Below are 25132 nucleotides of genomic sequence, written 5' to 3'. Positions count from 1 at the left end.
AATATATATATATATATATATATATATATATATATATATATATATATATATATATATATATATATATAGATTTTGTTTTAAAAATGAGTTTGAAAATTAGCTTATTCGACTCAATTAGGAATATTAACTCGATTAGGAGTAAGAAATTAGCTTATTCCACAAATTATATGAAATCAATTATTTACATAAGCTAGTGTAAAAAAATTTATAGTGTTATCAAAATCCTTAATTATAGCGGTATATATGATAAATCCCTCTTAAATTTTAGGGTGTCACAGTTGTTTTTTTTTTAATTTATAGGGATTAATTTAGATATTTGGCTACATAATTAATTATTTCTTCTATATGTTTAGATTTTGATTTGATAGAAATAGAATAATAATAAGGAGATGACTGCAATAAATTGAATTTTTTTTATAAAAAGAAACCGAGCAAAGCTGAAATTTGTTTAGAACCAAATCAAACTAATTTAATTAAGCTTAGTTTGATTTACCTTTTTGATTTTTCCTTATTTTTTAAGATTTTTAAAACTTAAATAGTTAAAAAAAAAAAAAAGAATTTTCGATTTTTCTGTATATACTAAAATTGAACTGATAAATTTTAAAATCAAATCTATTCGATTCGGTGAATTCAGTCTATTTTTTCAAATAGTGCTCAGCCTAATCCAAATGATGAAATATGGTATGAGTATAAAAATTTCCATTTAAAATTCACAAGGAAAATTTCTTTTCCTAAGATAGCAGATATCTGTTTACGTTAATTTTTTTATTTTATATCTATAAAATCAGTCCATCTTATATTGTCAAAATCATTGCAAATCAGAGATTCATAAGCTCGTTAAGATTCTCTATGGCTCGTCCTATCTTTAGCATTTTAGCAGCTTTTTTGCTTATTATCGAGTTCCATGACTTTGCTGGTATGTTATATTATTATTTTTCTGAAAAATATTATCATATTTGTTTATTATTATACTTTGTATAGGTTTTTAGGGTCTGTTGGGCAAAATTAACTGTTTTGGTAGTGTTTGATTGTCAGTTATTAACTGTTTGAGTAGTCCTAAAACACTACAAGCTAAACGTTAGATTGATTAATTTTTTATAAAATGCTACCTTAACTTTTAAATTGAATCGGTTACACGGTTTAAACAAAAGTTTTTCATCCCTTACTTCTTATTTAAGTTACACAGTTTTTTCCAAATGCTAATTTTGTTGCCTGGTAAACCACCATTGGTGCGATGCAGGAGCAGAAATTGGTGTGACCTTCTCAAGACTAGCAGACAACTTTCCACCAGCACAAGTAGCTGTAAAATTTGCTGAATCGAAAGGCTTCAAAAGAATTCGTCTTTACAAGCCCCATCACGATGCGTTACAAGCACTGAAAGGTCAGGGCATACAAGTGATCTTAGGAGTTGGCGACGACGAAGTTGAAGCAGTAAGTAAATACGCTGCAACGAAATGGGTCAAAGACAATGTTGTGCCATATGCAAATCAAATAACCATTATAGCCATAGCTATTGGACATGATCTAATCCCTGATAGTAAATTAGCAGTTTACGTTCTTCCTGCACTGCAAGCAATGAAAAAAGCACTGGTAGATCATGGGCTTCCTTTTATTTCTGTAACAACGCCATTTACATTAGATACACTTCTTACACATTTTCCTCCATCCCATTCAACTTTTGATCCAGAAAAGATTTATCTTATTAAACCCATTATCAATTTCTTGGCAACTCACAGTCCTCTTCTTTTATGTGATATTTACCCTTATGAAACTTATCTAATGGACTCTCACCTTGTCAGTTTAAATTATGCTTTGCTTAATAATACAAATGTTGAGGTTGTAGATGGTCCATTCGGATATACCAATATGCTTGATGGTTTAGTAGATGCTTTTTACAGTGCAATTGATAAACTTGAAGCAGGAACTGTTAAGATTGTTGTGAGTGAAACTGGGTGGCCGTTTTCCGAAGAAATATATGCTTCTGCTCAATATGCAAGAACGTATGCTTCAAATGTGTTCAAACGGGGACAAGCAAATACAGGAACACCGAAGAAACCTTCTTGGGCATTGGATGTTTTTGAATATAACTTGTTTTTTCAAGATAATGCTCCTCTAGATAAGAAACCATATGCTTTATTTTACCCTAATATGTCTGCCATATATTTTAATTAGGGTTTGTATTGGATATTGTAAAATCTTATCACTTTTTTATTTTATAACTTATTGTGTGTAAGAATAAATGTGAAATAATTTATATATTTTAAGATTTGCTGTCTGAAGTTTTCATATTTTCCAAATTCAGTTCAAAAAGAATTCCTTATAAAAAATATATTTTGCCCACTCAAAATGTAAAAAATTAATATTTCACAGCATTTGTTTCAGCCCTTGAACTTTATTTTCTAATTTCACCCTGCACTTGGTAATGCATTTCTTTCTTTTTCTTTTCTTTTTTTTTTTTGATTGAGATAATAAATATTTTCTATGTAGATTAGGTTAAAATCTATTGCATTTTGGCAGAAATAACAAGTTAATTAAGAGGAGGCTTATAAATTAGGAAAAAAATTGCCTACTCCTCGCGTATATCCAGTTATTTGTTCATAGTCAAAATCAATTGAAAAGATGTTTTTGGCTGTAATTAGATGTTTTTGACCACTCACTAAAAAAATAAAAACAATAATAAATTAAAAAAACCCTCTATTGATTGATTTAGGATATGATAAATATTTATTAGAAACTTAACTGTAATTTGTATATAAGACCTAATTATGTTTTATGAACCAAATATTATATTCTGCATAGAATTGGATTAGGATTATTTCTAATCATTCGTTGACACTCAATTGATGATCAATCACTCCAAAATAATTATTCAATTGGTATTTCAAATACTTATTTAATAAGGATTCCAACTACAACTTTAATCAATATCTTTCTATCAAACTCTCTACTCAGTTAGGCAATATCTACGCAGTAGGCAACATAATGTCTATTTAATTGGGATTATTTATTATTCTTTTACTGAGGTAAGAATCAAAGTGGTTACTGACCTAAGAGCCCCTCTTTTCTCTCCCTTCTCCATCCATGTCTTATAGATTTCTATATCGGTATATTATGGATAAATTTTTCTGAATATATCACCTGTAAATGCTAGCTAAAATGCCAAGCAAGAGTTGATTGAGACTTTTCTATATATTTTAGGTTAAAATCTATTGCATTTTGGCAGAAATAACAAGTTAATTAAGAAGAGACTTATAAGTTAAAAGAAAAGAATTGCCTGCTCTCTATTGTATATCAACTCACATTCTAAATCAATCAAAAAAATGTTTTTGATTGTAATGAGGTATTTCTGACTATTCACTGAGAAAAATATAAAATAACAATAAATTAAACAAAAACCTTTTTTTTAGAAGAAAGAAAACCTCTATTAATTGATTTGTCGTACGAAATTATCTCATAGTCTAAGTATAGGCAAATTTTATCATATAAATTATAGGTCAAAATGATAAGATATTATAAGGATACAACATCTCCTTTTGAAATTCACCACTTGAAAAAAATGAGATTCCCTCCCAAATTTCATTAATATGAAAATCTTTTTGTCTCTAATATGAAATTTTTTTATTATTTAAATATTTTTTATTGAAACCATTTTAATGATTCTTAACAAAATACTATATATTTGCTTACTTTTCACCGATCAGTGATTACATTCTATATTTGCACCAAGACGGCCAAATCAATTGTTTGTCTTAGTGAAATAGCTATTTGATTATTTAAATATTTTTTAATATTGAATTCATATTTATTCATTTGATTTTTCAATTTTTTGTATTGTAGTGAAACCACCAATTGACATTGTACTTTTAATGCAACATTCTCTCTATTATAACACGCAGTAAATAGTTTCCATTTTGAATCAAATTGGTAAATAGTTTTTGAAACAACATTATTTTTGTTAATGTTTTTATTAATGGCAAGTAAAAATTGATTGAGATAATTAATTTGTTTTAGGTTAGAATCTATTGCATTTCAAAAAACAGCATTTTGTTATAAACAATAAAAAAAAACGATGATATATGGGAAGGACATAAAATTTCCTTTTAACTCATCAGAATAAAAAAAAGAAAATGATTTTTCCTTCCCAAACTTTTTTTTTATATGTATATATAAAGTCAGTCCATCTTGCACTGTCAATATCATTACAAATCATAATCAAGTTCTTATGGTTATGGTTCACTCTATCTTTAGCCTTTTAGCAGCATTTTTGCTTAGTATTGAGCTCCATGACTTTGCAGGTATGATATATTATTTTTTTTCTTAAAATTATAATTACATTTTTTATTAATTAATCTTTGATATCTAAACTTGTAACCTCATAGCCATGAAGACCATTTCAATATCATATATTAAGCAAAAATTCATTGGTTTTTTGCAAACTTAATTAACTGAATTTAACTACTTACAAACTATCATTTCTCGTGCAGGAGCTCAAAATATTGGTGTTAGCTTATGGCAGAGTTGCTGACAACCTTCCCCTTCCTCATCAAGTAATACTGTGTGCAAATCCAAGAACATTCAAAGAATTCGCCTTTACGACCTGAATCCTGATGCTTTAAAAGTACTGGAAAATTCAGGAATACAAGTCATTCTTGGAGCTGTAGACAATGATCTTCCAACATTAGCCACAAATCCTACATTTGCCACAACTTGGGTACAAACCAATGTAGTCCCTTTTGCAGCAACAGTAAATTTTCGATGCATAGCAGTAGGAAATGAGCTATTTCCCAGTAATTTAGCATCTTCAGTCCTTCCTGCAATGCAAGCCTTACAAAATAATTGCAGCTAACCTGACAATTCCTATCTCAACTGCAATTTTCCAACAAACATTGTCAGTTTCTTACCCTCCATCAGCAGGATCCTGGAGTTCTGATGCATCTCCTTATATAATACCTGTAGCACAATTCCTGCAGGCTAACAAGTACCCTTTGTTATGCAATGTCTACACATATTTTTCATATCAAAGCGATCCTGAACACATTAGGCTCGATTATGCCCTTATAAATACTTCTGAAGTGACTGTGCAAGACGGGTCGTTGGGATATACAAATTTGCTGGATGCATCAATTGATGCCATTTATGCAGCACTTGAAAAAGTTGGAGCTAATGATGTTGAAATCATTGTAAGCGAAACAGGATGGCCTTCTGGAGGACCAGATTCTGCAACTACTATTAATGCACAAACTTATAATAATAATGTGATTGCTAGATTAGCCAACGTAGGAACTCCAAAAAGGCCAGGACAGGTGCTTGAGAGTTACATATTTGCTTTGTTTAATGAAGATCTCAATTCTGTTGGGATTGAGCAGCATTTTGGACTGTTTTATCTTAATTTGACAGAGGTCTATCCTGTTAATTTCTAGCTCAAGATTAAAACAACCAACATAGAAAAGATTGTTGTTGTTAGTTCTTATTGGCTAGATTTTAGATTATCAAATTGTACACAGTTTGTACGGCCCTTGAAATAGAAGAGAAGAACAAATCTTTAATAAAAGATGATTGAATGATCAGTGAGACATTTTTATCGAACATCATGTATGCAGAGTTATTAATCTGACTACTGCTGTATTCTGTTGTGGATGTTATATATTTATGCTGTTCAAATGGCTTAAGCAAATGATTATAATGTTCAAATGCTTATATTTTCTATCATATTAATTTCAAATTAGGTAGTTTATAATTTTTATTGTTTAAATGATATTTTAATGTTAAGAAATTTTTTTTTTTTTTGAAAATGAATGTTAAGAAATAGTTTAAAATATTAGAAGATATAAATAATTAAATGTTAACCAAATATAACAATTTTCATAAAAAAGATGTTATTTTTTATTTTTTATTTTTGAAATTCATCAGTTAAGTTAACAATTTCAAGGTCTTATAATTTTTTTTTTGAGAAAATTTCAAGTTCATATATTTTTTAAAAATATTTTAAAATAAACTTAAGTTCGGTTCAACATATTAAATTTATCGAGTGAGTTTTTCTCAAATTGGGCCTCAAATAACTAACAAGCAGTCCGGTCGGTTTGGTTCATTTACGACCCCAACTGCAAATAATTCTAAAATGTTTCTCTAATGAGCAAACATTTAGTGTTGCTCAGTAATTGCTACAAAATAGTCATCCAAAGGCGGGTCTTTTCCCTATTTCCCTCTCTAGGGTTTTAAATAGGGTTTTCAAATTTCTAAAACCCCCAAATCCAACTCAAACACACCAGATGCTGAAGCAAAAGCTACAACAAAACTCTTCTCCCCGACGAAAATTTTGAATCAAAATCGCAAATGTCGTTTGCATTTTCAACTCCCCAACAGCAACCCCAGTCACTGTTTCAGTCTCAGCCACAGCTCTTTCAACAAAGCAGCCCTCTTTTCCAGCAACCGCAACAGCAACAGCAGCAGCAGCAGCAATTCCTGCAGCAACAACAACAGCAACCGCAACAACAGCAGCAGCAGCAGCAGCAGCAATTGTATCTTTTCACTAATGAGAAGGCTCCTGCGAATTACAGCACCAAGTGGGCAGATCTCCACCCCGATTCCCAGAAACTTCTACTCCAGATTGAGTATGTTTCTTTTTAGATACTTTTTTTGTTTCTTTTTTGCATTTTCTATTTTGAGTAAGTTGCTTGTTTCCAAGAAAATGTGGGAAAGAAATAAGATTGTGGAATATTTGAGTAAGTTGAGGATTCGCTTTGTTGGCTTGGTAGAGATGGCATTGTTTTGTCTTCCTTTCCTTTTTTTGGAGACTGTGAACTACTTATAGTTAAAGTTTTCTATTTATTTCTTCTGCAAATGAGTAGCAAATGTAGCTTAGTGCTTGTCGACTTGATCAGGATTTTATAGATAAGTTGTATTTTGCATCACACATTTCAAGGAGCTGGTTGATTTGGGAGTCATGTCCCTTAGGCTATTCTGTTTGTACCACCAAAAATGTGGTTCTTGATTTTTTATTATTGTAATGCATTTTTTTTTTTTTCAAAACAATTTATTTGAAATTCGATTAATTTGATTGTTGGTTTTGGTTTGGATACGACTTTCTTTTTTTGTTTTTGTTTTTTATTTTTCTGAAGATGTTCATGATTTTCCTGTATAGGGAGCGGATACTGGAAGACAGGGATGAGAGCCAGAGGCTAGATCAGTGTAGTCGCCTTTATGATTCCTCAATATCTAATGAAGGGTTTGAATTTGATGCAGGTCGTGTAATTCAGGTACTTCTGTTTTCTATACCACTCATTGGTTTTTTCTGCATTGTGATAAGTGAATTGTATGTGTTTGTCTTTGATTTGTGTAATTTCTTTCTGCTTCTTCTTCTTCTTCTTCTTCTTCTTCTTCTTCTTCTGCTTGAATTTTGTTAGGTTTTTATTTTCTTTAACCCGGTTTTGTTAGTGCACCTGGCTATATCATTTATGGTCCATGTGTAATTCAAACCAAATGCTGGATAGAATTATTGGAAATTATAGTTGAGAAAGCAAGCAAGGCCATTTTTAAGTCCATTTTGTCGTATTCCTTTGTCTAATCATATATTGAATATTTATAGAGTTGAGATGGATGTACAGTGTGATATCGAACTTTTGCTACCTTTCATTTCTGCTTGGAGTCTGTGGTAAGAAGTTTTTTAGTTGATTTCCCAACTGCTAAATCACTTCATAACATGTGACGTGCACATAAGATTAAGGGGCACTGCGTCTGTGTGTATCAGAGATATATACTCTTTCACATTTCAAAGATAACTGTTCGATGGCAAAAGTCATTTTGTACTGTTAATTATGGTTGCTTCCTTGGTCATTTAACTACATGAGTGATACGTTTAAGCCATTAAACAGGAACTTGGTGGGATCAGTACTGCCATGGAAAGACAGAAGGCTTTACTACAGGAGCTTATGGTCAATGTTAAAGACATGCTGAGGAACACAGAGATGGCAGTACGTTCTTTTATGATTCTACGCCCTAGGTTCTTTCATCCGAATGCTGGAGGTGCTTCAAATGCCACTTCACCATCCCAGCCTTCTGGAGCTACAGGGACACCAGGGTCTAGTAGTCAACCAACATCTGCCTCCATTGTGCCAGTGTTTGATTTCTACAGTGGTGTCCCTAAAAAACCATCACCATTTTTACAGCAAACAGTTATCAGATTTGAAAAATATTTGGGTGAATGTCGCCAATGGATTGAAGAGTTAGAGCAACTTCTTCTCTTAGATTCGGGCAGGAACTCTTCTCACCCTGGATCCTCATTATTGCAGTCTCTTCCAAAAGTTATGTCAAATGTGCATGACTTTTTTGTTCATGTGGCTTCTAAGGTAAAACAAGATGATTCTTTAAGTCTCAATCTTTCATAATTTATGGCATCCCAAGTTGGTAATATCATATAACGAATTCTATTTTCCTACATTGGTTGTTTGCATTCTGTGCTCTGTAAGCTTACATGTGAGCACAAGGTTTTATCAGTGCTTATCATTGAATCTAATGTCTAACCTCTGGAAACAAATTCTCCAGTAACCAATAAGAATGGAGATGGATGTTTTTCTAACCTGTGGACAAAAAAGTTTCTTTTTCCTACTGTTACTAGATGGCTATAATGACATTTGTTTAAGTTCAGTTTACAGCTTGTCTGCACAAAGCTAAAACACTGATTTTTCTTGAATAAAAAAAGTTTGTAATGCAGTTGAAATACATATCATATAATGATTTGGATATACCCAAAATGCATATAAAAAAATTATTCACCACTTCAGTGATCATATTATTTGATGCTTCTTATTATTGGTAGAGTTATTCTCATTTAGTCTAGGTTCTTGGTTTTGATTTATGTCATGCAGGTTTTTCCTTGAACATGCACACACAAGCACATTGCATGCAAGAGCATGGAGTTAGTTTTTTAGGCTATGATTTTTTAATGGAGTTATTTCTTCATATTCCCTAGGTGGAGAGTATTCATCAATATATTGAATCTATGAAAACTGCCTATCTTGCTGATCAACGCCGTCGAGGGGATGTGAATGATCCATTCCTTGAGGCTGATCGACGGGAAACAGCAAAACAAGAAGCTGCTGCTAAGCGAGTACATCCAACTTTGCATTTGCCTGCAAGTTCACAGCCTTCAACACAAGTTGTTGGGTTGTTTGCAAGCTCTGCAACTCCTGGAGCATCAACTGCTCCACAGACATCTGCAGCAACAGTATCAACCTCTTCAGGAAGTGGGTTCTCTCTTTTCAGCACACCTTCTGCTGCAGCTGCTTCCCCTTTTTCATCATCTTCTCTATTTGCCACACCAGCAGCCTCTGCTCCAGTATCCTCCTTGTGGTCTTCTGCCACGCCACAGTCTTCATTGTTTGGTTCATCATCAGCATCATTTCTTGGTGCTGCTTCAACTCCCTCTCTGTTCAGTAGTGCTGCTACAGCTTTTGGTTCTACTGCTTCTGGTGGTGGTTCCCTATTTAGTACACCGTTTGCATCAGGTCATTCTCATCTTGTATATCAGCTTTTATTTTGCCCTTACACTAAAATTTTTGAGCAATGATGGCATATTTCCTGGCTGTACATTTGATTTTTTCCATGTTGCTCTTGGTATTTGGCAATGCCTTGTATTACTGGTGGTAAATTTTCTTTATCTCAAAAAATTTTATGAAAGAAAAAATGAAAATTCCCTTTGATTTTCTTAATAATTTTATATGATTCTGTTAATTATGGTTAATGTGCCTGTCTTTTGACCTCTCAATTACTTGGCATGCAATCCTTGGCTGCTGTAGCTTTCAGAGGTGGAAGCCATATGTTTTAGTTCCTAAATATTTTGAAAGCAGATGTTGTTTGGAAATCTCTATAAGTTTTTACTTATTGACTTCCATATGTATTATGTCATCAATACATGAAAATTTTGATCCAATCTGGATTATCAGTTTTTTTTGGGAATATTTTTATGCTGCTTGTCTGAATAATTTCTCAATTTTTTTCTAGGCGCTGCAACAGGATCTGGGGCTAGCTTCGGAACATCATCGGTGAGTAATTTGGATTTGCAGCTTTCTAATTTATTTCTCAAAGAATTAAGCTCTATCCTTTGTCTGCTAAATATTTTCCACCATAGATAATCTTGCAACTGTGTTCCTTTAGAAATTGGTCAAGTAGAGGGTGTTAGAAAAGCAAAATATATCTGATTTATAGAATGCTTAACCTTGTTCCCTTCGTTGATTTATGGAGTGGCCTACTGTAATGTTTCTCAAATTTTATCAATGAACTAATATTTCTTTTCTATTGCTTTTTCTATGCCCTTACAGAAACCAAGGCCAAAAACTCGAACTGCCCGGCGCTAGTCTCATTGGGTTGAAGTGATCAAAATATTACAGATGACTGCATATTTGCCTAACAATTTTCACAAAGATCCTTAAATTTCATGTCAGCCTTGATTTCTTTCCCCCAATATTGCCTTCTTTGCGGCTCCTTTTAATCTGAATACTCTCTCCGGGTCTAACAAAAAACAACTTCATGGTTCATATGCTGCTGCAACATAGCTTTCCAAATCAGAGTCATCCACTTGGGCCATCATAAAAGAGCTGCACGTTCTGTGTTCTTGTAACATTGTACAACACATTTTCAACGTTTGACGCTTTCAGATATATGTCCGAATAGAAATCTAACATGCTAAGACATCAAACATGTAGAATTTTTACCAATTGTTGCTTGGATTTTGCTTCCCTTGACTGTAAGTTTGATAATGTACTTGCAGCATTCAACTATTGAGCTTCCCATTTACTGATATTTTCACATTCCTTTTTTTTTTTTTCAAAAGAAAGCTTACTTTGAGGGGAAAGTGTTAGTTGATACCTTATAGGCAATCAATAACAATAACTATTTCGTTGTGAGTTGATACCTTGTATGTATACAATCTTTTTTCAGGAATCATTGCATTCAAGTTTACCATAAATGAACTTCAATTATGATTGGTTAAATTTACATAAACAAATTTCCGCCCGATGTATATAAAATATCAAACATGAAAACTCTTTATGAACGAATTGTACTAATGGAATGGATGAATTTCATTTTCACATGTTTCAAAGTACATCATTAACCAATTATTACATGCACGAAACATTTACAAATGAATATAACAAGCTAAACTGACAACTTTAAACAAGAGAGAGAACTAAGATAGGCAAACTGCTTTCCTCAAACGATGCAAAGTTACAATCAGTTTGATATTATTCATTTGATTTGCTTTTCATAGGTGTACAAGTGAGTTTCTTTGCTACTTCAGTGGCTATGAGCGCATAATCCAACCCTACAAAATCCAAGCTAATCTAACCTACATTTCAATGCTTTAGCTATTGAGCACAGAAACCTCAAATTAACTGCAGAGTGTTTATCTTCTGTGTGGTTTAATGCTAATCCTTCTCAGGCAGACTTGATGGCCTATGTAGAATATAGACTTGCATCAAATTCATATTCATTTGTAATTGATTTAATCATGTTTCCTTGTAGTTTATGTACTTCAGCTTGAGCTTCATCGGTCAATGGGTTTGATTGGTCGTCAGAAGAGAATACCTGAATATCACTCTTGGATTCAATCCAGCTTATTCCAGGGTCTTTTTCTAACATCAACCCTCTTATTTTCCTCCTCATTTCTGCAACATCATCCCATCTCTTAACAGAAGCATAAAGATTTGAAAGTAAAATATGTGTTGCACTATCTTGTGGATCTAACCTCAACACTTGTTCTGCTGCATGAACTCCTATTTCCATATTTCTTTCCTTGACACAAGAGCTTAGCAAAGTTCTCCATAGTTTTAAATGCTCTTCACTATAGGTTGTTTCAGTAATAAGATTTTCTGCCTCGTTTAGCAATCCTGCTCGACTTAATAAACTTACCATGCAGCTATAATGCTTAGGGCCAGCAGTAATTCCATTTTTCTTCATATAATTCCACAAGAACTTCCCTTTTTCAACCCAGCCACTATGGTTGCAAGCAGACAGTAGAGACAAAAATGTTACTTGATCTGGGCTTATACCACGCTCTAAGACTTCATTAAAGAGCATCATTGCCTCCTCTGCCATTCCGTGATGACTATATCCACCAATCATTGAATTCCAGCACTTCAAATCAGGATTGAGAACTTGGGAGAATATCAACTGTGCAGCTTGAAGATTGCCGTTTTTAGCATACATATCTACAAGACTTCCACAAACGGACATTTCAGCATCACAGCCTGTCTTAATAGCAAGGGTATGAATCGTTTGTCCTTGCTTCAAAGTTGCAAGATCAGCACAAGCACTTAATGCTCCACTAATAGCAAAACTATCACTCCTATGGCCTTCCTTGCACATTTTGCAAAATAATTTTATTGCAGTTTTCCCATCATCCGATCTGCAGTGACCCATAATCATTTCTGTCCACAGAACAACATCCTTATCTTTCATTAACTCGAAAACCCCTCGAGCAGATTCCGTGTCACTGTTTCTGAAATACATTGACAATAGTGCAGTTCCTATGAAGACACTCCGCTGCAACCCTGCTTTGGTAACTTGGGCATGGAGAGGTTGCCCATAATCAGTAGCTGGAAATTCACTAGTTGCAGAAATAACCGCAGTAAAAGTATACTGATCTGGTTTAGAAATAGACAGTCTAAGCAACTTGACCAACAGCTCCATAGCTTTCTTCCCCTCTCCATTTTTTGCACACCAGGAAATCATTGAATTCCATGAAACTAAACTTGGGTTCTCAATTCTATGAAAGACACTAAACACAGCTTTGGAGTCACCACAGCTGGAGTACATGTCGAGCAAGGCATTCTGCAAAGCTGGATCAGCTACTATATTTAAAACAATGACTTGGGCATGAATTACTCGTCCACAACTATAATCACCTGATTTACTAAAAGCATTCAATACCATAGAGTAAGTGAACTGGGTAGGAATAACACCAGACCTCACCATTGCACTGAATAGATGAAGCCCTTCCTGTATCCTATCATTCTTCAAGTTCCCAGATATCATAGAATTCCACAAAACAACATCCTTGTCCACTACATTTTCAAAAACCTTACACGAGGACTCCAAATCCCCACAATTTGAATAGGTTCCAAGCAATGACGTCTGAACGCAAACATCATTCACAAACCCAAATTTCAAAACTTGAGCATGAAGCAACGAGGCCAAAAGCCAATCCTCAAGCGAACAACACACTTGCAGTAAGCTTGTGAAGGTTGCTCCATTAGGCTTAAGGCCTTGAATTCCCATATCTGAAAGTAACTTAAAACTCAAAATCTCATAATTAGGATCTCTAGAATATGCTGCAATAAGAGCATTATAAGAGATGCTATTTCTTTGATGCATTTTGTCAAACAGCCGTTGCGCATCCAAACGAGAACCACAATGCGCATACATGGCAATGAGGTTGTTGTTGAGATATGGATGTTGTGCATAGCTAATGCAGGTTGTGGTGGTTAGAATTAGAGCGTGGAGTTGACGCGCTCTTTTAAGAGAGGTAACGGTGGTGCACTTCTTTATCAAATTCTGTAAAGAGACTTCACTGAAGGGTAGCATTAAAAGACCAGAATTCTGTTTCCACTTCACCCGCCAAAATTGAACAGCTTTTCAAAGACATCAATACGCACCGCTTTTACCATTTCTGAGGAACTGAAGGTTCAAACGCTACGTTTTATAGCCGTTTCGCAGCACCATCGCCCCCATTTTTGAAGCTTAAAGAGAAAATTTTCGCGGCAATAACCAGAACGAAAATGCCTAATGATTTGAAATTCTCTCGTCTTTGCAATCTAGTCAATGATTCTATTCATCCGTACACCGTAAGTTTCTTGAATAATCTTTTTTGTTTCAGGGTTCCCTTTTCTTGTTGAATTCAATATGTCATCCGTTTAAAAATCTTAGCTTCTAATGGATCTGCAGGAGGCGGAAGTGATTTCTTTAACCACAGGCAAGGAGAAGGATCTTCTAATCTCTCTCTCAGAGGTTTGGAGAGAAATTCAGCTTATGAAACAAGAACTTGATTATGATTCCGATGAAGCAAGTTTCTTTTCCCCTGTCTTTCTCTTTAGTTATTTTGAACTGAAATTTGGACTGGTTTGAATAATTTATTTATTTATTTTTGTAAATTTGTACCGTTGAACAGGAAGCGGCTTGTGAATCTGCTCGTGACAAGAAATTTTCTGGTGAATCAGAGCTGCATCATGAGGATCATAACTGTTTGTCCAAAATCCTAGCTGATTTAGTAAGCTTTCTCAAAGTTCTCATATTAGTTAATGGTAGTAGATGGAAGTTCAAAACCGAGTTTTAGCGTTAAAAGGGCACAGAGAGTGGATCATATGGGTTCTCTTGGTTAGTGCTATGTGTTAGTCCGAGGTGCATTTTAATGACAGTTATTTACATATTTTTGTTTGTAATGCAAATCTGCAAGACTTATATCTATACCGTGCTCTCTGCAATATGTTTTTGGTGTTAGATTCTTGCTCTTTTCTCTGCTGTTGTGTTGAAGCTGCTCAGTTGGTTGGCACTTTTTTAGTTACTGTTGTATCTACTCTTCCGAATTTGACTTTTTTCTGTACTTTGTTCTCTTTTATTCATTTGTTTATTTGTTTTGGCTTGCAGATATTTCTTTTGACAGTCGAGAGTCTATTTGTACATCATCTGGTGGGCAACATTCTTGTTGTCATTTCTGAGTTTTTGATGGCATCTGTAAGTTAATATTTACTTCCATGATGTTTTGTTGTTTGCAGCATGGGACTTTTATTGTGTTTCATTTTCTCGATAAACATTTTGCAGGCAAGTGAGTGGGAATCTTTCATTCATTCAATGTTCATTTGTATGGAGTTGGCAATTAGCAATGTGTCATCTCACTCTCTGGCAGCTTCAACTAATGGAGCTAGGGACTCAAATTGTGATTCGTCAAGTTTTGTTGTCTTAAAATCTAGACTGCAAAATGCTAACTGGTCTACAGCAGCTACAATTATTCGAGTTTTACGCAACACTTCAAAATATTTGAAGCAAGAGGATGATAACCAACTTCATAAAACATTCTTGGATTCTGTCAGTTCTTTTCTTTTGAATGTACCTTGGGATTTCATGGATCAGATCCAAGTTGGTCAGAGTGGTGGCACTAAAGGAAGCAATTCTGGGAATAGCCATTTTGTACGTACTATATTTAGAAATGTTGATCAGAAGGAGACAGAGGTTGTGTTTCTTGGCAATTTTATTCAGTTCCTCTGTTCATTGGTTGAGCAAAGCTGTGCTGTAGAAACTGAGATTGGTTCACAACATGATCATCCAGTTCTTTGTATAATCATCAGTTCTGTGCCTAAACTTTTCTGTTGGTGCCTTGGCGAGCAAAGGAACTGTGCTGAAATGCCCATCTCTCAGTACTTCAGGCATAAGTTGTTGGTAAGGATATGCCATAGCTATTTGCTTCATGCATGCAGAAAATGGAAAAAGTCTTTGGATATATTTCTTAGGACAGCCAGATTGATGTTTTTGAAAGTAATCTGGTTTGTTTAGACAACAGATATAACAGGAATAATCCCCAATAAATCTCCTCTATTTTATTGGTTAATAGGGTCTCTGTCATTTTTTTGAAATCACATAAATATTTCAGTATATGCATTAAATAATGATCCCACAGCCATTCAGTTGTCATATTTCTACATATCCATTTCAGTTACATTTGTATTCGCTGAAACATTTTTTGCAGATGTTGATGCTGAGGCTTAGTTATCAGACTTGTCTAGGTTGCTCCACTCTCATTTCATGGTTGCGACTTCTTAATAATTATTTCGAAGAGCTCTTGTGGAAACCCATAATCGAACTTGAGTTTGGTCAGGATGAATCCATTGAAGGTTCTCCATTTCTATTGAGTCTTTCTGATGGAGAAGTAAATGGAGTCAATTCTGATCACTTAAGAAGGTGGGCTATTCTCCTTTACCTGAGGTGTTGTTTTGGTTTGATCAGCTTGACAAGGGACAGTAATGAGCAATGCGCATGTGGTACTTGTAAATCTTACTTGACTTTCGACTCAGGCTCAGACCTGATTTGTTGTGGTAGAAAGAAAGGTTGCTTAGAGCTTTACAAATGGCTTCAAGGACATCTTCCAACTGACGTGTTTGTGGACCATGAAACTAATCTTGTAAAGTGTGTTGGCTTTGCCTTATCTTTTCTCCAGCTGTATATGCATGAGGTTTGTACTCAACCTTTCAGAAGCCAAGTGTGGTCAGCTCAACTCAACTAAACCTTAATCTTAATCTAGTTCTGGTCAGCAATGGTGATCATTTTCCTGAAATTTGCTCTGTTTACATATTTAGAAAGGTCTAGAGCTGCTCCCTTTACATAACTTTTCATATCACGTCATCCTAAGAATGCCCCATCTTTTTCTTTTTTCTCTCCTGCAGCTTCAGCTTGCTTGAACTTTTGTGCTGGTAATTTTTGATGGTCTATGCTTAATTGCAAACCATCTCCATCACCTCATTTTAACTTGTCTTCAATGCATGCCATTTTCACCTTCCTACTAATGTATTTTATCGAATTCTTCCTCTTCTATCTCTATACATGCTTCTTAATATCCTCATCCCTGTCTCCTAATTTTGTTCAAAATGTCCTACATCTTAAGGTTGTATTTATCTTGAAAGCGTACTCAACCTTGCGACTTACTTGCTTTAGATGCTACATGACTGGAGTTCATTTATTTTCCTATCACATACTCTCTTCTTAGACTTTCTACTCCATATACTTGTTTCCTTAATATACAGGATGATGTATTGTTCAAGGTGCTTTTACAACTGCTTAGCATTCAGTCCTGTTTAGATCAACTGTAAGCACAGAACACTCCAGTTAGCTATATATAGTTGTTAAATCTGAAATGTATTGCTTTGGGAGTATAATGTTGGGTTATACTTGTATGCAGGTCACAGGGAGGAAAATGGACATTTGAGGATGTTAAAGAAGATTTTGCTTTTCACTTTACAAGCATTTTTAATCCTGTATACCTGTTCCATCTATTCCTTGCAGAGGCAAGTCTTAAGCATTCAGAAAGTTTGATATTTATAAACCCCCAAATACTAACACAGACAAGCCTCTCCTGCCACAAGAATTGATCAAACAATAACAATTTCAATTTTGTTATTTGGGCTTAATGATCAAACTTTTACAACATTACTTAAGTGAATCTTCTTCTCCTGCAGTTGCATTATGATCACCAGGTGCTTCTTGATTACCTTATTTCTAAAGATACAGGAATCAGCTCTGCAGAATATCTTTTAAGGTTTGTCTTTGAGTCGCATTTGAGACATGCTAATCCTTTACCTTAACTTTTGAATGCTAAATTTTCAGCCAAGCTTGTTTCAAATTAAGAGGTTGGTTCTTATATATACTGGGTGCATTCAAACATTCTTGGCTTTATAATTTCTTGCCTAAGCTGCCTTCTTTTTCTCATTACAGGACTCTGGCATGTTTCTTATTTAGTTTTATTCACATTGTTCCTTGCAGGTGTTTGCGTATAGTGTGCAATTCGTGGCAGTTGTTTGTAACATTTTCCATGCATGAGAAAGTTGTAAATCATTCATCTTGCAAGAAAAGAAAAATGGTTTTGCATGGCTCTAATCTTCAAGTGGAAGCATCTTCTACACCAATAAAATACATTCCCTCAGCAGTTGAAGAGAAAACAAAGGAAGACTTTAAATATAGCCACAAGCATTGGAAAAACATAAGTCCTCTGTTCAAGAAAGCCGAAAATTGTTTGCTTTCATTAAAAGGTGTTATGGAGAATCTCCATCGAAAGAACTTGTTTCCATATAATCCTGAAGTTCTGTTGAAACGGTAATGTTATATTTTATTGTTATGCTTTTGTCTAATTAAGATCGAAGTTCTTTGTGCTTCCGCTAAAGGATTTATTTTTCACTACTATTTCCCGCATTAGCATAGTTTAGTAAGGAAGTCTTATTTTCATTTTAATCCTTTTTGCATTAATCTGGGAAAGGACTGCACTGCATAGTCCTTGAAAGCGGTCAAAACCCATTGGAAATTGCATTGATAGCTTCTAAAAGAGCATACCTCATTCCAAGTTTATTGAATGTCCCTGAGGACCTGAGATAACTCATTGGTAACTGCAGTTTCATTTGAAATTGTATCCATCCATGGCTTATAGTGCCAGACTTATTATTTATACATATAGAAGCATAATGTATCATGGTAATCTGTTTAAATAATATGGCTATAGGTTCAGTACTCTAGTCGGCAGTTCCTGAAGAACTACAATATGACAGTATATCCTTTTATGTAATAATTTGAAGACTGAATTTCGAGACAATTCTTTTATTGTGCTGCTCCTTAACTGTTAAAAAAATTAAAATTCTTTATTCATGGAATAACGTTCTAATGATTATTTCCTTTTGGCAGTTTAACAAAATTTCAGGAGCTATGTTTTGATTAAGAGAATATGGCTGTTCTTTTACTTCAGTTGCAGTAAATTTTGCATCTTTTGCTTTAAAATCAAATAGCAAATCAGAATCCTATTGCTCTAACCATTCTGGAGGCATCATGGTATAGAATACATGTAAAGCAAACTATTTACCAGAGTAGGTGGAAGGGCATGGCTGGAAGAGTGCTTCAGCACCTCTTGAGTTCATCAATCAAAATGGTTGAGGGGTACTTGTTAAGTAGTGTCAACCATTTGACAGTTTGATTGAAGCCCCGAGTAAAAACTAGCTGCCTGATGGGATTATGTGATCGACTAGAGGTAATTTGTGTCCTGTGTAATCTATTTGTTTCAAATGTTCTTTTCCTCATGGTAAAGGAGAAAATAATTGTGCCAGTTATTTGAAATTGGTTTTACTTTTCTGCTTATGCAGCACAACCATCCTTTTTTAGATTCCATCATGAAACTAAAAATTAGAAAAAAAAAAAAAAGAAAAAACTAACAGCAAAAGAACTCAGAAAAAAAAAAAAAATTCTCCACCATCTAGCATCAGTAATGGAGGATCAGAATCTCTATTATGTCTTCTCCCTCTAATTTTGGTCCAGCCTACCAGAACTACTTTGGATAAACCAGAATGATGAGATGAGAAGACAGTTTGCTTTGCTTTGCTCCTGAGGAACGTGGAGAGTGAATGGGTAAAGTGGAATGTTTTTGCAAGTGGAGACTTCTAGACACTTAATAAGACTTTTATTCTCAAACGAAGAAAGTGGAGATAGATTTTCTCATTCTTTCTAGCTGGGAATGCACCTTTTTCACCTTTTTTTTTTTTTTTTTCTCATTGAAAACAGAGATTGGAGGCATATATTCTCACTCTCTATTACTAATTTAATGACTCGACAAATTTGCCCTCATTTCTATTAAGCAAAAACAGTGGTTAGTGGACAGAAAAACGTAAAATTTGCTGAAGATATGTATTGTTCAAAGAGGTCACTTGTAGCAGTTCTCCCCAATTGAGGTGGTTCTTTTCTCTCTCCCACTGAATTCTTTCTAGATTTGTTGTATTATTTTTAATTTTCCATACGATTGGACAGCTGATTTATTCCCTTTTTTAATTAACTAGGATTTAATTTTGGCATCGTCAGCCATTTGAACAATCCTCCCCAACAGAGGTGATTCCTTTCTCTCACCCATTATGAATTATGTCTAAATTTATTTTATTATCTTGTTAATTAGGATTTAGTTTGACAACATGAAATAGCAATTAGCAAGGAGAAATATGGCAGACACATAATTTATGCTTAGAAGTGAAATATGTATGTGTTTGTTATAATGCAATTAAACACAAAGAATTCAGTTCTCAAAGTCATACTTAAAATAATTATAATTATATTTCTTAAAATTAAATATATTTACAGAGTTTTACGTTAAAAAACAATGGCTTCTTTTTCTTCTATTTTCAGCACAACAACTCTCCTTCCCAACTCTCTATCTAACACATTACTCTCTCCCATTTTCTTTGACAAACGTTGCTTTTATAATAGCAAAATACAAAATAGTCAATAATACTCGCTCTCCTAAAATTGATGAAATTTGTCTCTTTTGTTTTATTGCTAAAATTAAGCTTTTCCACAAGTTGGTATACCAGGCTCATAGCAGCATATGTGACATCACATCTCAACAAAAACATGGAAAAGTAATTTAAATTGGATGTTAAACACGTTTTAGTATTAAAAATTGTATTACTCGCCTCGATTTGGTACATTCGTTCTGATGAAATGAATCTACAAATTAATTGAGGTTGAGCAGTAAAGAATAAAAACTGGCATCAGAAGAAATTGTGTTGTTGTTTTCAGTTTATTCATATTCTTATGAAGATTATTGTGTCCCAAGTTTTTAAATAAGAGAATTTGTAAGAGTGTGAATGGAATTGGGTTGAATCAAATCATGTCAAATTATATCAGCCACTTTGTTTTTCAAAATTAGTGGCTTAAACGAATATTAGATGAAGAATTTAACTAAATATCTTCTTTCCCAAGGCATTATGGCCATTACAGCCCTTAATACGTGATGAGAAACAGCCAATACAATTTATACAACATTGATTCTTTGTGATTATAGCTGATACATCTCTAATTCTTGGTGATTTCCAATCGCCTGTATTATAATGGGGAATATTGTATTGGTAGTTTAACACGTAATTTCCATTAGATAATGGCCAACGCGTATCTGCTGAAATTAAAAAATTATCGTTACATTATTTTTTTAACTTGGAATATTCTTCAATTTTCCTGAAATATTGATTAGACAAGATATATGTATGCTCATTGCAGGAGGGGCTATCTCTACCATTTGCTATTTATGGCCAGCTTGTACTTTATATGATCAAGATGCTGCCAATCAAAGGTGGTTGATAGTACATGGAGGAGAAGAAGAGGCATTTTGTGTTAATCCACGGGGCCTGTCATGGAGCATGGTGTTGGTATAAGGTAGCAGCATTACTTAAATCAGCTGGTCACAAAGTTACAGCTTTGGACCTTGCCGCTTCTGGAGTACACACCAAACAGGCGAATGATATCTATTCATTCCTGGAATACTTTGAGCCATTTAATGAATTCATGACGTCTCTGCCACCAGAAGATAGAGTGATTCTAGTAGCACATAGTTTTGGTGGACTTGTTATATCTGTTGCAATGGAAAGGTTTCCTGAGAAAATTTCTGCCGGAGTATTTGCTGCAGCTTTAATGCCAGGTCCTGACCTCAATTGCATGGCTGTGAAAGAAGAGGTGCGATTTTCTCCCTCCTCAGTTGCCCTTTCTCTCTCTCTCTCTCTCACATACACACACGATACCCCACCCTTGGTTATCTCTGTAATCTAGAGGAAAAGAAGAAGGATGTGCTCTCAAATTGATAAAATCCTTGTAGCTATGAATATTTGCTAGTTTTCTTTGTTGCATATCATTTTGTTCAAGTATTAAATCCATCTTCTAATATATCATGCTTGAGAGAGCCAATGGACACAAAATTGGTTTTGTTTTGATAAATTTTCCTTGTCCATAAATTAAGGCTACCTATTTTTCCTTCTAGCTTTGATAATAATTCTGGATTATTTTATTATTTTCTTGCCCATAATCTAGTTTTGACGTGTGGTGATATCTACTTGTGAAAAATATACAGCTCAATAGACAACTCGGCTCCTTCATGGACTCACAATATACATTTGATGATGGGCCAAGCAGTCTCCCGACCTCTATACTTTTTGGTCCCAACATCACGGAAACCAAGTTGTACCAGCTCTCTCCACCTGAGGTAATAGCATTCTTTTTACCTACTATTGATTGTGTAAAAATATCATGCCATTCAATTAGATAGCTGATTTGTTCTTTTTATTTAATTAAGCAGGACCTAGTTCTAGCTAAACTCTTGATGAGACCTCACCCTCTCCGTGACAATGGAGCTACACAAAATGTAGTGCTCACTAAAGAGAAATATGGATCGGTTCCTCGAATTTTTCTTGTCTGCGACCAAGATTGCATGATAAAGGAGGATCAACAAAGGTGGATGATAAAAAACAATCCAACAGATGAGGTAATGGTTATCCCTGGTTCTGATCACATGGTCATGTTTTCGAAACCAAAAGAACTGTGCTTTTGCCTCCGGGAGGTTGCCAAGAAATACTTGTGAATTCACAATTGCCTGCAGGCACGTTTTGGTTTGCTGATGCAGCACAAAAAGGAAGGATAACCTGGAAAATAATGTAATTTTTATGTTAACCATTGTCTGATAATATTAGTTGAACTGCTCCCATTAATAGTGTTCTAAAAATGCAGTTTAATATCTTTTCCTTAATATGTCAAGATGATCTTACCTGATCAGTTTTCTAAATTCTATTCTACCATTCTGTCACTAGTGCTAGTTGATAATGTTGTTGAAGCTATTTACTTGAAGGAACTAACACTAACTGCAGAGGTGATTACTTAGGAAATGAGTTGGTGTTGTGTTACTTCTGCTTGTGCAAGACAATTCCCATGAATTCAAGTGCAACCAGAATTTAAGATTTTCTCTCTTAAAATTATAAACAACAATATCTAATTATTGAAACGAAATTACTGCACCTAAAACTAAGAAAGAACAGTCGGTGTACTTTGCTTCGCAATGAAGCTTGTAAACCAACTTTAGCATGGTTGTCATGATTGCTTGTGCAATCAGTGAGATCCTAAAACAAAGCTTTAAGCAGATCTTATTGGCTGTATGCAGTAAGGTGTGGTGGCAACAAAAATTCAAGGCATCGGTTTAACGCCTATGCTTGGTATTTTGCTTTTTTGTCTGGTTCGAGATCACTATCAAAAGATGTCCATTTAGAACTTGAAATTAAAGATTGTAGGCCCATTCTAATATATTTAGAATTTGAGAAATGTGAGAGCTTTTTGGACATATATGTATAGCGTCATCTTGGAAAAGCATAGATAGCTGGAATTCTGTGGATTGAATAAAGTCTGTTTTGTTTTTGCTCATTCTATATAGCAAGACTCAGCCAGACACAAGGAAAAGCAAAGTTGGTTGGACAGGATATGGAGGACAAGGAGCAGAGGCATTTTGTGTTGGTCCATGGAGCCTGTCATGGAGCATGGTGTTGGTATAAGGTTGCATCTTTGCTGAAATTGGCTGGTCACAAGGTTACAGCTTTGGACATGGCTTCATCTGGAAGAAACCCTAAGCAGGTGAAGGATGTACATTCTTTCTCTGAGTATTTTGAGCCATTAATGGAATTCATGACGTCTCTGCCAGCAGAAGAGAAGGTGATTCTTGTAGGTCACAGCATGGGTGGTCCTTGCATATCTGCTGCTATGGAAAGATTTCCTGAGAAAATTTCTGCTGGAGTATTTGCTGCAGCTTTTATGCCTGGCCCTGATCTCAGTTACTTGACTATAAAAGCAGAGGTACCATTGTCTCTATCTCTCACACAAGCACACGCATACCAAATTGGTTGGAATCCATGCAGTTATGCATATTTGCTTCTGGTTTAATCATGATTCTTGTGTTTCTAAATCATTTTTTTAATTCAAACTGTGTATTGATTTCCTTCAAGAACTGCAAAATTCTGGAATGGAACCATCTGTTCTGAGAAACCTTGAGAAGCAAACTAAATGACAAACAGTAATTTGACGAGTCGAGCAAGAAAAAAAGATGGTTAGACTATTAAGAAAGTGACAAGAGTGTGGCTTGTGGGTCTTTCACATTGAATTTATCGACACAGTTGTTTAGTTGCAATAGAATACGAGTGCTGGCCATTACTTGAAACTTACCTCCATTACCATGTCATTTTCTATCGAGTCAGTTCAGGACAAACAAAAACATTTCTTATCTAAGAACATCGTATTGCATACGTCTTTTTATCCTTTTTTTTTGTATACTGAGAATTCCACAGGAGTAGTGCCATTGATGATGGATCCAGAAATTTGTGTAGTTGGATGGCAAAAAGACACAGCAATTTTCCTAACCGGTGTAAACATGAAAGATAAGTGTGAAAAATAGGTTCATCTCCTTTGGACAATTATTTTTAGAAAAAAATGAAAAAAAAAGAGATTAAATTAAACTAAATTAACAAACTATCTATAACAGAAATTATTTTAAATTAACAAGTCAAAATATAAGTTTAATTTCAATTCAAATTTCACTAATTAATTAGTTTTGAACCTCATCAAAACAAATACAAAATCAAACCTCTGATATATATCTACTTCTGCAACAGTATGATAAACAAGTTAATGACTATCTAGACCCAGAACTAACTTTTGATGATGGACTAAACAACCCTCCAACTGGTTTTCTCTTCGGACCCAAGGGCTTGTCAACTTTCTTGTATCAGCTCTCCCCCAACGAGGTAATACCAATACACTCTGAACCTGCTATGTACTTCTCTTCTCTGTGTTATATATGAATTTTTATTCTGCTCTGTTCCGTTTCTTTAACTAAGCAGGATCTTGTTCTAGCTACACTCTGTATGAGACCTGTCCCTTGCCGTGATCTTGGAGGTATACAAAATGTGGTGATCACGAAAGAGAAATATGGATCTGTTCCTCGAATTTACGTTGTGTGTGATCAAGATAAGATAGTATCAGAAGACCTGCAGAGATGGATGATCAAGAACAATCCGACAGATGAGGTAAAGGTTATTAATGGTTCTGATCACATGCCAATGTTTTGTAAACCACAAGAGATGTCGTCCTGCCTCCTGGAGATTGCCAAGAAATATGTATGAACGAATAGAATAAAGCTTGCAAAATGAAGAATGTAATTTGGATGTTAAAGTAACATCTTTGAATAATATTATCAACTTATATATTGTTTGCTTCAAATTGACTGCAAATTGTAGTGTTAGCATTTGGTGAAAAGTATAAAAACATCTCATCATAAAAATTACTTAAATCATATGATATATTCATATAACTAATGACATGGACACAACATATATTTGATAATGGGCCCAACAACTCTCCAACCTCCCTATTATTTGGGCCTAGCTACATGTCAAGCCTATTGTATCAACCCTCACCACCTGGAGTAAGAATATTTTTAGTTTATATTAATTAATTTAATTACTATTCTTTCTTCAAAATTTTCTTGTTATTTTCATTCTTTTTCTTTTTTTTTTAAAAAAAAGGATTTAACATTTGCAATGAT

At 34.4% G+C, this 25132-nt stretch overlaps 6 protein-coding genes and 1 pseudogene across 8 annotated transcripts; 6 read left to right on the top strand and 1 right to left on the bottom strand.

Annotated features, from left to right (window-relative positions):
- Window positions 1-849: 849 nt before the first annotated feature.
- On the top strand, window positions 850-2172 carry LOC119369152 (glucan endo-1,3-beta-glucosidase-like). The gene is made up of 2 exons (XM_089719309.1): window positions 850-916; window positions 1241-2172. The coding sequence occupies exons 1-2, from the start codon at window positions 850-852 to the stop codon at window positions 2170-2172; spliced, it is 999 nt and encodes a 332-aa protein (XP_089575435.1).
- A 2056-nt stretch (window positions 2173-4228) lies between these two features.
- Window positions 4229-5420, top strand: LOC105639965 (glucan endo-1,3-beta-glucosidase-like; annotated as a pseudogene).
- A 698-nt stretch (window positions 5421-6118) lies between these two features.
- Window positions 6119-10797, top strand: LOC105639643 (hydroxyproline-rich glycoprotein family protein). The gene is made up of 6 exons (XM_012223759.4): window positions 6119-6611; window positions 7142-7256; window positions 7872-8345; window positions 8969-9503; window positions 10000-10040; window positions 10317-10797. Exons 1-6 carry the CDS (start codon window positions 6334-6336, stop codon window positions 10350-10352), a joined length of 1479 nt encoding a protein of 492 aa, XP_012079149.1. The 5' UTR covers window positions 6119-6333; the 3' UTR covers window positions 10353-10797.
- A 389-nt stretch (window positions 10798-11186) lies between these two features.
- Window positions 11187-13581, bottom strand: LOC105639967 (Pentatricopeptide repeat (PPR) superfamily protein). The gene has a single exon (XM_012224172.4). The coding sequence runs from the start codon at window positions 13579-13581 to the stop codon at window positions 11452-11454; it is 2130 nt and encodes a 709-aa protein (XP_012079562.3). The 3' UTR covers window positions 11187-11451.
- Window positions 13582-13707: 126 nt separating this feature from the next.
- Window positions 13708-18571, top strand: LOC105639968 (golgin). 2 transcript variants are annotated; one of them, XM_037635504.2, is made up of 11 exons: window positions 13708-13841; window positions 13942-14058; window positions 14165-14263; window positions 14641-14727; window positions 14815-15429; window positions 15737-16219; window positions 16788-16849; window positions 16943-17048; window positions 17220-17299; window positions 17524-17853; window positions 18433-18571. In XM_037635504.2, the coding sequence occupies exons 1-11, from the start codon at window positions 13776-13778 to the stop codon at window positions 18464-18466; spliced, it is 2079 nt and encodes a 692-aa protein (XP_037491432.1). In that variant the 5' UTR covers window positions 13708-13775; the 3' UTR covers window positions 18467-18571. The 2 variants fall into 2 exon arrangements, with proteins under 2 accessions (XP_037491432.1, XP_020537280.2); XM_020681621.3 differs by having other exon boundaries at window positions 13924-14058.
- Window positions 18572-20868: 2297 nt separating this feature from the next.
- LOC149497920 (methyl jasmonate esterase 1-like) lies at window positions 20869-22333 on the top strand. Its single transcript, XM_089718933.1, has 3 exons — window positions 20869-21234; window positions 21626-21757; window positions 21851-22333. The coding sequence occupies exons 1-3, from the start codon at window positions 20869-20871 to the stop codon at window positions 22130-22132; spliced, it is 780 nt and encodes a 259-aa protein (XP_089575059.1). The 3' UTR covers window positions 22133-22333.
- On the top strand, window positions 21895-24807 carry LOC105639644 (methyl jasmonate esterase 1). 2 transcript variants are annotated; one of them, XM_012223760.3, is made up of 4 exons: window positions 21895-22036; window positions 22973-23388; window positions 24201-24332; window positions 24429-24807. In XM_012223760.3, the coding sequence occupies exons 2-4, from the start codon at window positions 23020-23022 to the stop codon at window positions 24708-24710; spliced, it is 783 nt and encodes a 260-aa protein (XP_012079150.1). In that variant the 5' UTR covers window positions 21895-22036; window positions 22973-23019; the 3' UTR covers window positions 24711-24807. The 2 variants fall into 2 exon arrangements, with proteins under 2 accessions (XP_012079150.1, XP_020537284.1); XM_020681625.3 differs by lacking the exon at window positions 21895-22036 and adding an exon at window positions 22065-22205.
- The last annotated feature ends 325 nt before the right edge of the window (window positions 24808-25132 follow it).

Source organism: Jatropha curcas, chromosome 3 (assembly GCF_041381405.1).
Source record: "Jatropha curcas cultivar XTBG-Jc1 chromosome 3, XTBG_Jcur_1.0, whole genome shotgun sequence".
Classification (NCBI taxonomy): domain Eukaryota; kingdom Viridiplantae; phylum Streptophyta; class Magnoliopsida; order Malpighiales; family Euphorbiaceae; genus Jatropha; species Jatropha curcas.
The sequence above is the reverse complement of the archived record's forward strand: the minus strand, read 5'-3'. Positions and strand labels throughout refer to the sequence as shown.